General features: G+C 39.6%; 1 protein-coding gene across 1 annotated transcript in view; it reads left to right on the top strand.

Annotated features, from left to right (window-relative positions):
• The first annotated feature begins 1,289 nt into the window (after nucleotides 1–1,289).
• adam15 (ADAM metallopeptidase domain 15) overlaps nucleotides 1,290–12,056 on the top strand; it is a 30,821-nt gene continuing 20,054 nt past the window's right edge. The window contains exons 1-10 of the mRNA XM_076078378.1: nucleotides 1,290–1,919; nucleotides 2,266–2,354; nucleotides 5,331–5,407; nucleotides 5,486–5,564; nucleotides 5,663–5,739; nucleotides 8,881–9,187; nucleotides 9,527–9,592; nucleotides 11,479–11,550; nucleotides 11,649–11,818; nucleotides 11,895–11,979. Of these exons, the coding sequence (XP_075934493.1) occupies nucleotides 1,805–1,919; nucleotides 2,266–2,354; nucleotides 5,331–5,407; nucleotides 5,486–5,564; nucleotides 5,663–5,739; nucleotides 8,881–9,187; nucleotides 9,527–9,592; nucleotides 11,479–11,550; nucleotides 11,649–11,818; nucleotides 11,895–11,979 (1,137 nt within the window). The 5' untranslated portion in view covers nucleotides 1,290–1,804. The remainder of the gene's footprint in view (nucleotides 1,920–2,265; nucleotides 2,355–5,330; nucleotides 5,408–5,485; nucleotides 5,565–5,662; nucleotides 5,740–8,880; nucleotides 9,188–9,526; nucleotides 9,593–11,478; nucleotides 11,551–11,648; nucleotides 11,819–11,894; nucleotides 11,980–12,056) is intronic.

The raw sequence follows: 12,056 nt of genomic DNA, 5'->3' as shown, positions 1-12,056 counted from the left end.
TCTATCATAGATAGACTTTCAGTTTTTGATATATTTAGAGAACCCCCCCATTTCAAAATAAAAGCTCCAGAGAGTGAACTCCAACTGGAATGTTTGTGATGAACTCTGTCATTTAATAACCTCTGAGTTTGTGTGTCAAACATTATGATTCTGTCTCCTCTCTCACCCACCCAGTCCCACCCTTTCAAAATAAAAACCCCACAGATAGAAGATTCAATCCAAGAGTATGTGTGTGTGTGTGTGTGTTTGTATGTGTGTGTGTACGTGTATGTTTGTGTGTGTACGTGTATGTTTATGTGTGTGTTTGTGTGTGTGTGTGTTTGTGTGTGTATGTGTTTGTGTGTGTGTGTGTGTGTGTGTGTGTGTGTCACATGATCACATTATGTAACCAGCTGATCCTCAGCAGCTTTGTTCAGCAGTTCGCTTCATTCACATTTGTAATCTGATTCTGGATCAGTGAGTGATGTCATCGAGGGTCTCTCAACCCTTGATGACATCACTCAGTACAACACACAGTACAACAAATACAAGTACAAATACTTCATCACATCTGCTAATGGACCTCAACACCTGCAGTCTGCAGACACATATGGAAGAAATACTCACATCAAACCTCTGATATATATGTATATAAATTACATATATATGTATATATTATATATATATATATTATATCAATATCTAGATATGAAATGACATTAAAGACCCACTAATTAGGGGTTTTATTTGACTTATTACCGGTTATTATTGAAGACCGAGGGTTTGCTGTTTGGATTGTAAAGGCCTTTTTAAAGCAGATTTGAAGTTTTGTTAATTTTGGGCTGAATAAATAAAATTATCTTGACTTGTGAAAAGACCAAATAAATGTTTTCATATTTTAAATAATAAAGTTACTTTTAAAGTCTGATTGTCACTTGGAGTGTGACAGTTAAAAGTGTTCATTTGTGGTTGATAATTTTTTGGGAATGTAAATAATAATTTAATAATAAAAGTTTTATTTAGCATTATTTGTTTATTCATATTTGATTTACCTTAAAAAAAGACTCAATTGAGGTAGTTTTAGTTGAAAGTTCTTGTTTAATTATTTGAATTATAATAGAAAATAAGTAAGTCACGAAATCTTTAGAATTATCTTGGAATTAATTAGTCAAATGTAGTTAAATATTAATTTAATGTGGTTCACAGAGACCCTCACACTTCTCCAGCTTTTATTTTGTAGACTGATTGTCAGTACTTCCGGTCTGTCTCTCGCTAACTCGGGTTAGCTTGACGTCACCAGATGACGTATCCTTGAGCTCCCGGTTATAAACACAGGCGCCCCGCCGTCCTCCGGTAATTAGTATCTTTCAAGCCTCTCAGGACGGATAAACCGAGCCGTTAACCGGCTCACTTCCTCCCGGTGTTAACGGGAGTTTTTTGGGGTCCAGAAACTGTTTTTTTTTTACCGGAGCTGCGCAGATATCGGTCCCGGGGTTTCTAACTGTTTACGTTACATTAACGGGCACTTTTCTTTCCCGCGGGTGGTCCGGTAGTCTGAACACGCTGGTTTCTGTGGATGTTACCGGAAAAAAAAAGCACCGTGGAGTTTATCTCGAGACGGTGAGGTAACCGGACGGGGTCACACACACACACACACGCACACACACTCTCACTCACACACACCTACACGCACACACATACACGCACACACACTCACACACACACACTCTCACACACACACACACCTACACACACACACGCACTCACACACACACACATTTCAAATAGCAGCAACCTGTTGCCGGTTGCCGGTGACGCAGAGAGGATGAATGGAGTTGCTGTGTTGCTGCTGCTGCTCAGCGGTGGTGCGTTCACTGCCGCCCGGTCCTTGAACGCACCGCAGGATGGACCGACGGACGGTACCAACAGACTGACCGCAGGTAACATTAACGTAAACGTGCTACTGTTAACTGACCGACGTCATTAGTTTACTTACAAAACTATTTATTTATTTTCTGTTTGTCTCCAAACCAAAACTTGATCGTTGTGATTGATCGATTCACTCTGGAGAAGGAAAATACTTACAAATATTGATTACATGTATTCAACATTTTCAGTATTTACAAAGTAAAGTTACAGTTGAACATAAACAAACAATCTTAATATTTATATTTTTAATGTTTGTTTTGTTAAATCTGAAGGAAACGTTTTTAAAGTCTACCCAGTCTACCTCGTCTACTAGTCTACCCAGTCTACTAGTCTACCTGTCTGTCTGTGTGTCCTCAGGTGTGGACAGACTGCGTCCCCTACTGGAGAGAACGCGTCCCTTCGTCCTGGTGGATGGAAAGAGGAGGAGCCTCACCGAAGCTCTGCAGGTCAGACACCCGAGAGGTCAGAAGTCAGGCCTTCAGACCAGTGGTGATGTCATCACACTGGTGATGTCATCAAAGTGGAGGTTTACTGGTTTACTAACTGGTTGTGTACTTTTAGTACTGGTATTTCTCATGTGTTTTTACTGGTGTTATACTGGTTCATTACTGGTGTTATACTGGTTTATAACCGGTGTTATACTGCTTCATTACTGGTGTTATACTGGTGTTATAACTGGTGTTATACTGGTTTATTACTGTTGTTATACCGGTGTTGTACCGGTGTTGTACCGGCGTTGTACTGGTTTATTACTGGTGTTATACTGGTGTTATAACTGGTGTTATACTGCTTTATTACTGGTGTTATACTGGTGTTATTACTGGTGTTGTACTGGTTTATTACTGTTGTTATACCGGTGTTGTACTGGTGTTATACTGCTTCATTACTGGTGTTATAACTGGTGTTACACTGGATTATTACTGTTGTTATACCGGTGTTATACCGGTGTTGTACTGGTGTTGTACTGGTTTATTACTGGTGTTATACTGGTTTATTACTGGTTTATTACTGGTGTTTTACTGGTGTTTTACTGGTGTTGTACTGGTGTTGTACTGGTGTTGTACTGGTGTTGTACTGGTGTTGTACCGGTGTTGTACCGGTGTTGTACTGGTGTTATACTAGTTTATTACTGGTGTTATACTGGTGTTATAACTGGTGTTATACTGGTGTTGTACTGGTTTATAACTGGTCTTTTACTGGTCTTTTGACCAGTGGTCTCTTGTAATGAAGAGTGTCCGGTACGGAGAACGTCAGGAACATGTTTTAACGTTCTGAGTAAATGAGGAACAGACTGTGGATCTGGGGGAGGAACAGGAAGTGAAGTCTTTATGTTGTCCTTCATGAACACAACGTCTCTCTGTAATAACTGAGAGGAAGTAGGTTGGAGCGTGGACACTTTTCACCAGGACCTTCCTGCAGGAACTCTGGGGGGGGTTAGAGGACGGACACTTCCTGTGCAGCTGACAGAAGCTCTGAGATCATTTCCTGTAGAAACCCCCCCCACCCTGACTCCACCCGGCTGGGAGGAAACGAGAAGTGTGTGTGTGTGTGTGTGTGTGTGTGTGTGTGTGTGTGTGTGTGTGTGTGTGTGTGTGTGTGTGTGTGTGTGTGTGTGTGTGTGTGTGTGTGTGTGTGTGTGTGTGTGTGTGTGTGTGTGTGTGTGTGTGTGTCTTGATTTATTACCTCAGTAAACATTGTAAACATGAGTTTATGGTCTCAATCTCTAGTTTCAAGTCTTCTTCAATACAGCATGATGTTCATTTAGTACATTATGGTCCATTTAGAGTCACACAGACCATAAAGCAGGGGATGCTTTAGGGCGGGGCTACACGGTGATTGACAGGTCTCTACCAGAGACGTATATGGCGTCTCTACGTCACTCCTCCTCAGTCCAGATATGGTCACTTCCTGTTCACTGGTTGCAAAAAAAACAAGATGGCGACGGACAAAACGCCGAACTAGAGGCTTGAAAACATCACGACGACTACGTCCACTTCTTCTAGAATTGTATGATGATCCTCCTCCTCTTTTTTTCCTCTGTTTTGGTCAGCAGCTCTGACATCATCTGGAGAGAGACATGACCTCACTATACAGACAGACACAGAGAGAGAGAGACTGTGTGTGTGTGTGTGTGTGTGTGTGTTCGTCTCACAGCTTCAGTTTCCTGTCAGACCCAGCTGGACTGATTATGACATCATGACTCCACCCGACAGAGTTCAGAGGGTGGAGAAAACAAACACGCCTCAGAGAGGAATTCTGCTCATTTCAAAGGAATCTATTAAACATCAGGTCAACTGGTTCTATTAGTCTTTAGACTCATTTATATATTTACATTATATTAAATATCAATAAAATAAAAGGAGATAAACACAGTTAAATATCTATAAATCTCAGAATCTCTCACTTTGTTCTTAAACTAAACAGCAGCCTCATAGAGCTCATTAAAGAGATTAATTAAATTAATTAATGTTAATTAATCAGCTGATCTACTCTGTGAATGGGAAGCTTGTTCGTTTATTTATGATGAATCAATCATGACTTCATAGTTTCACACTAATGTTTTTACACAATCTGGTTAAAGTGAACTCTTTATTATAGGAGACATTTATTATGACAACATGAAGAATAAAATGTGTGTGTGAAATGATGTGTTCACGGACCGTCTGAAAGATGAAAAGCCGACAATAATGATAGTTTTTACAGCTTCTGGCTTCAATAAACGGTTTATTTTTGGCCATTGTTGAAAGAAAACATGCTTTTACACACACACACACACACACACTCTCACACACTCACACACACGCACTCACTCACTCACACACACTCTCACTCACACACACTCACACACACTCACTCACACACACTCTCACACACACTCTCACTCACACACACTCTCACACACACTCTCACTCACACACTCACACACTCACTCTCACTCACACACACTCTCACACACACTCTCACTCTCACTCACACACTCACACACACTCTCTCACTCATACACACTCTCACACACTCACACACACACACACACACACACTCTCTCACTCATACACACTCTCACACACTCACACACACACACACACACACCTTGACTTCCTGTCGAGCTGAGAGGAGAAAGCGTTGGACAGGAAGTCTCTCCTCCTCAAAGAGCAGCTCTCCATTAACAGGCAGGAAAGGTCACTGATTGGATAACTGATGTACTTAGCCCCGCCCCCATCCTAAAGCACTAGAAAAGGAAGTGATCAAATGAAAAACGGCTGCACACACATCAAATTAACTTTAAAATGAACACTTACACATGAAAGTTAACTAGATTATGGATCAGAAGGTTGTGCTTTTGTTCCTTTACAGTTTCTGTGTGAACACCACGATAGTCTCAGTAAATAATGAGACGTTCTTCTTCCTGTCTGTCTCTCCAGGACGGACACCCTGACCGGCTACAGTGTGGACTGGAGGTGGGAGGACGTCTCTTCCTGCTGGACCTGGAGAAGAACCAGTGAGTCTCTGATTTACAGGGTGACCTTAAACACAACACGAGCATAAGAGAGTTACAGATGTGTGTGTGTCTCCTCAGTGACCTGCTGCCCAAACCGCCCAACGTCTTCTACTACCTGCCCAACGGCACTGGAGTGTCTATGAGGGCCGACCCTGTGGTGAGTCAGTGAACGCACCGCCAGAGAGACCGTCTTCTGTTATGTTTTCCAGCTGTGACAGGTGTTTGTGTGACAGGTGTTTGTGTGTTTGTGTGCAGACTCACTGTTATTATCACGGCAACGTCAGAGGATACCCTCAATCCAGAGTGGCTCTGAGCACCTGCTCCGGACTCCGGTGAGTCTCCACACCTAGTACTAATACACACACCTAGTACTAATACACACACCTACTACTAATAGACACACCTAGTACTAATAGACACACCTAGTACTAATAGACACACCTAGTACTAATAGACACACCTAGTACTAATAGACACACCTAGTACTAATAGACACACCTAGTACTAATAGACACACCTAGTACTAATAGACACACCTAGTACTAATAGACACACCTAGTACTAATAGACACACTTAGTACTAATACCCTCAGTCCAGAGTGTCTCTGAGCACCTGCTCTGGACTACTGTCTAACATTATACTAACTGAAAGCTAATGTTATGCTAACTGAAAGCTAACAGAATGCTAACATTATGCCCACATAAAGCTAATGTTATGCTCACATAAAGCTAACATTATACTCACATAAAGCTAATATTATACTCACATAAAGCTAATATTATACTCACATAAAGCTAACATTATGCTCACATAAAGCTAACGTTATGCTCACATAAAGCTAATGTTATGCTAACTGAAAGCTAACATTATGTTCACATAAAGCTAAAGTTATACTAACATAAAGCTAATGTTATGCTCACATAAAGATAACATTATACTCACATAAAGCTAACATTATGCTCACATAAAGCTAACATTATGCTCACATAAAGCTAACATTATGCTCACATAAAGCTAACGTTATGCTCACATAAAGCTAATGTTATGCTAACTGAAAGCTAACATTATGTTCACATAAAGCTAAAGTTATACTAACATAAAGCTAATGTTATGCTCACATAAAGCTAACATAATGCTCACATAAAGCTAATGTTATGCTCACATAAAGCTAATGTTATGCTCACATAAAGCTAACATTATGCTCACATAAAGCTAATGTTATGCTCACATAAAGCTAACATAATGCTCACATAAAGCTAATGTTATGCTCACATAAAGCTAACATTATGCTCACATAAAGCTAATGTTATGCTCACATAAAGCTAACATAATGCTCACATAAAGCTAACGTTATGCTCACATAAAGCTAACATGCTCACATAAAGCTAACGTTATGCTCACATAAAGCTAACGTTATGCTCACATAAAGCTAACGTTATGCTCACATAAAGCTAACGTTATGCTCACATAAAGCTAACGTTATGCTCACATAAAGCTAATGTTATGCTCACATAAAGCTAATGTTATCCTCACATAAAGCTAACATTATGCTCACATAAAGCTAACAGAAAGCTAATGTTATGCTAACTGAAAGCTAACAGAATGCTAACATTATGCCCACATAAAGCTAATGTTATGCTCACATAAAGCTAACATTATACTCACATAAAGCTAACATTATGCTCACATAAAGCTAACATTATGCTCACATAAAGCTAACGTTATGCTCACATAAAGCTAATGTTATGCTAACATTATGTTCACATAAAGCTAAAGTTATACTAACATAAAGCTAATGTTATGCTCACATAAAGCTAACATAATGCTCACATAAAGCTAATGTTATGCTCACATAAAGCTAATGTTATGCTCACATAAAGCTAACATTATGCTCACATAAAGCTAATGTTATGCTCACATAAAGCTAACATAATGCTCACATAAAGCTAACATGCTCACATAAAGCTAATGTTATGCTCACATAAAGATAACGTTATGCTCACATAAAGCTAACATGCTCACATAAAGCTAACATCATGCTCACATAAAGCTAACGTTATGCTCACATAAAGCTAACGTTATGCTCACATAAAGCTAATGTTATGCTAGCAAGATTCAAAGTCAGTAACAAACACCAGGAATTAATGGACACCCTGCAGCCAATCAGAATCCAGTATTGACCCAGACCATGAAATAAAGGACATTATTTATAATAAGATTATTTCATTAAACAAATGAATCTCAACACAAAAGCAGCAATAAGATAACAGAATGATAGTAGCATGCTGAAGTGCAGTTTTCTCCTGACCCTCTATAAACAGTCTTTCATAAGTTGTCGTCGCCATGTTTCCTCCGATAGTGAGTTAATTACAGAAACGTATCGTTAAGTTGTTTACCTGAGAAATACACAAACACTACACACCTTTGTCTACTGGACAAACAAACGTGTGTCCTCATCTGAGCACAGAGCGTAACACAAGCAGCAGGTTACATCACGACCGGCTTTATTCAGAGAAAACACATTTAGAGAAAGAAAATCTCTTAAAACCTAAAGAACCTCCGATCCGGTTTGTACAGAGTCCAGATCTCCTGAGGTCCAGGTCTTTGTGTTTCTCTGCTGCACTCAGCAGAATTAAACGTGACGACGTCGGCGTTCCTCTGCGGGTTAAACCGACCCGGATCAGCTGTGACCTCTCACCTCTAGCGGCTCACAGCCTCAGGAGGATCAGTGTGTACAGGCTCACGTGAAGAGGACCTGGTCCAGTTCTGTGGACTACACAGAGACCTCTGTGAACCAGATCAACACACGGAGGATTAGGAACTTTAGCTTAATCTGGTTATTGAGAACAAACTTTATAAAAGCTTTATTATCACAATATGAAGCAAATGTTTCTCTTTATCAAAAGATAAATTAATAATATTCTCACATAAGTCTTTGAATCATCACTAAAGAATAAAACACACTAGTTATCATTTACTCATCCGCTCAACATTAACATAATGACTTACACATTAACAGTGTTATCATTAATAACAATATTCAACTTACTATTAAAACATTCATATTATTAATACTGTTAACATGATGCCTTTAACGTTAACATTAACATTATTACTATTATATTAACATTATTAATTAGATATTAACATTATTAATAAGATATTAACAGTATTAATAGTATTAGTGAAGCATTACCATGATGAAGATTCTAAATTATGTGTTTACATTATTACTGATGTGGCATCAGATACAAATATTCAAGTAAAGTACAAGTACACAGACAGTACAGTAAAAGGAGTAAAAGTACAAATTTACTTTCCGCCACCTGTTAGGATTAGTGTAATCACTCTTTACGCTTCATGTTCGTCACTTCCTGTCTCCTGACGTCACTTCCTGTCTGCTGACGTCATCAGAAGACGTCAGCTGTTCGATGCTCATGATAACTGACCCTTCCTGTGTTTCCTCCTGCAGCGGCCTCATCGCCTTCAACTCCACGCTGAGCTTTGAGCTGCAGCCTCAGGAGGACCTGCACCCCCACCAGCAGGGGAGGGGGGGGGAGGAGGGGGGAGACGGGAGTGGAGGGAGCGGAGGAGGAGGAGGAGGAGGAGGAGGAGGAGGAGGAGGAGGAGGAGGAGGAGGAGGAGGAGGAGGAGGAGGAGGAGGAGGAGGAGTTCACCTGCTGTTCTCCACCAGCCCTCTGGAGGGCCACGGTGCCGGAGGTTGTGGAGTCTCACAAGCCGCTGTGTCTCCGCTCCACAGCTCCACACACACACACCGGGTGAGACAGACCACGAACCGGTCTGTCTTCATACCTGTCTGTCTGTCTCTACACCTGTCTGTCTGTCTGTCTTCATACCTGTCTCTCTGTTTGTCTCTACACCTGTCTCTCTGTTTGTCTGTTCTACAGTGATGATTAAAACGTCCAATCACAGAGCTCCAAACTCTGCAGGGAGCTGAAGTCAAAGATTACACTTTAAAACCTCACTTTTAGATTCTGGATCAGTTTTTGGATAGTGGTGTCATTGTTAGTACTCTGAGTAGTACTGTGAGTCGTACTCTGGGTAGTATCAGCAGTATCTGAATGAGGTATTTTATATGTATTTTGTTCTGTGTGCAGAGGAGGAGAGACATCCTGTCTGAGACCAAATACATCGAGCTGGTGCTGGTGGTCGATCACCAGGAGGTCAGTGTTTATCTGTAATAAAGAGCTGATATTATATATATATATATATATATATATATATATATATATATATATATATATATATATATATATATATATATATATATATTATACAGGGTAGGAAATTTACATATTTTTTAGGGGGCAATTGTTGCCCCCACTGACTGAAATCCAGGGGCATTTAAAAAAAAATGGGGGCACTTTTTGAAACTTGTGAAATAACATTTAACCTTTGTTCAAAACAATAAATATACTTATTTAGGCTTACAATATATGAGCAATTGTCATCAAATGGCAATAATAAGACTATTAGGCAGTAGTCTACAGATTCAAAGATTCAAAAACAAACAGAAAACATAAATCAGACAATCACATTCAATTTTATTCTTATTTCTTTGTGGTTATTTATTGTTATTACATTTTTTAAACAACTATTAACAATTATTAAGTCAACGATTACATATACATCAGTCATTGTGTGGAATTTTTGAGAAAAAACATTTTTATAGCACCTTAAATTTTTTTTAAATGTGCCATTTGAAGGTACAAATTCAGTTCAGAGTTGTTTAGTAAAATATCTTAATTGACTGTCAGTCAGGTATTATTCATTTCCAGCAACCCTCAAATCAAAGAATAAAGACACTTTACGCACAATTTAGGTGTATTTTCCCTTTAACTCACGAGATGCAGGTAGCATGTTTTATACTTGATGTGAATATAATTCATTTAATCTAATTTCCATTATGCAATATGTATACTTTGTTGGCATCTTATTCTGAAAACCGGATGTTCGTCTGAAGAAACCGGATGTTGTCTCACGTTAATCTTTCCGCTAACTTTCAAAGTCCTTCGCTCGCTCCCGATCTGTGCCGTTTGAATGAGTTTACCGTGAATGTCAGCATATAGGAGCACTAACATGTGAGTGTCTGCTGAGTTGACGCAGTCACAGGTCTGATGAAGAAGCGCTCCATTTATTTATTTGTTTAGAACGTTCGGTTCTTCACGCACACGCAACATCAGTCAAGGCGAAAATCAAAACCATTCTATGGCAACTGGACCGGGTCATATAGGCTACGATGCTTTTGACAAGTTCATTAAATTATCATTATTATTAGAGGAAATTATGGGGGCATTTTTTGACCCTCTCCTCGTGATATCAGGGGCAACATTATATTTCTTAGGGGCAGTTTTGCCCTTTGCCCTCGTGTATTTCCGACGCTGATATTATATATATATATACAGTATATATATATATATATATATATATATATATATAGATATATATTATATATATATATATATATATACATATATATATATATATATATATATATATATAGATATATATTATATATATATATATATATATACATATATATATATATATAGATATATATAGTATATAAGGATTTGGAAACCGCAGGTCCAAATCAGTAGAATCACAGGAGTAGAATCACAGGAGTAGAATCACAGGAGTAGAATCAGGCATAACCAGCAGGTAACATCACTGCTTTTGTCTTGTGGCTTTAAAGAGAGCGACTTCAGTTCCTCGTCAGAAAGTCTGACAGCGAGATAAAGAGGTGAAAATATTCTAAATATAGCGTTCACTTAAACTGATATAGATTCTTGTCGGAGTTTAAAATACGTTTTTCTACATCATCACCAGACTCCATTGACAAAAGCAGTGATTTTACCTTCACACACAACCCTCAAACAATCCAAACCAACCCTGACCCTAGACTACTAGACTCCTCATTAATAACCTGATTGAAAGCAGATTGATGTTATCTGGTTGATGTTGAGCCTCAGAACAGGATCTAAATAAAAAGTGATGTAATAAAACTATAAATGATACAATAATGAAGTTAATTTCTGTGTTTTCCCAGTTTCTGAACTACCAGAAGAACAATAAGACGATCATCTACCGCATGTTGGACGTGGCCAATCAGGTGGACTGGGTGAGAGCCGTGACTGCTGACCATCACCGTGAAGCCGTCTTTGTTAAATGTGCAGAAGAAGAAGAAGAACTCGAGTCGTGTTTGTTTTTACTCTCCAGTTCTACCGTCCTCTGAACGTCCGCGTGGCGCTGACCGGTCTGGAGATCTGGAGCGACCGAGACAAGATCCTGGTGGAGAAGAGTCCCACCGACACCCTCAACCACTTCCTGGACTGGAGGACCAGAGAGCTGCTGCCACGCCTCCGCCATGACAACGCCCAGCTCGTCATGTAGGTTAACAAAATAAAAGCTTCTGGTTCTGATCCGGTCCGGGTATGTGACGGGCCTTGACTTTGTGTTTCTCAGGGGCGGCTCGTTTGATGGCACCACGGTGGGGATGGCCTCTCAGTCGTCCATGTGCTCCAGAGACCGGTCCGGTGGAGTCAACGTGGTCAGTCAGCACCTTTTATTTTGAAGTTTAGAAACAGGAAACAGTGTGCTTTGATGTCGTGGGTTTAACCCAAAACT

This window comes from Anarhichas minor, unplaced genomic scaffold (genome assembly GCF_050575085.1).
Source record: "Anarhichas minor isolate MPS153535 unplaced genomic scaffold, ASM5057508v1 ptg000066l, whole genome shotgun sequence".
Taxonomy (NCBI): Eukaryota; Metazoa; Chordata; class Actinopteri; order Perciformes; family Anarhichadidae; genus Anarhichas; species Anarhichas minor.
This window is presented reverse-complemented; position numbering and strand designations above follow the sequence as displayed.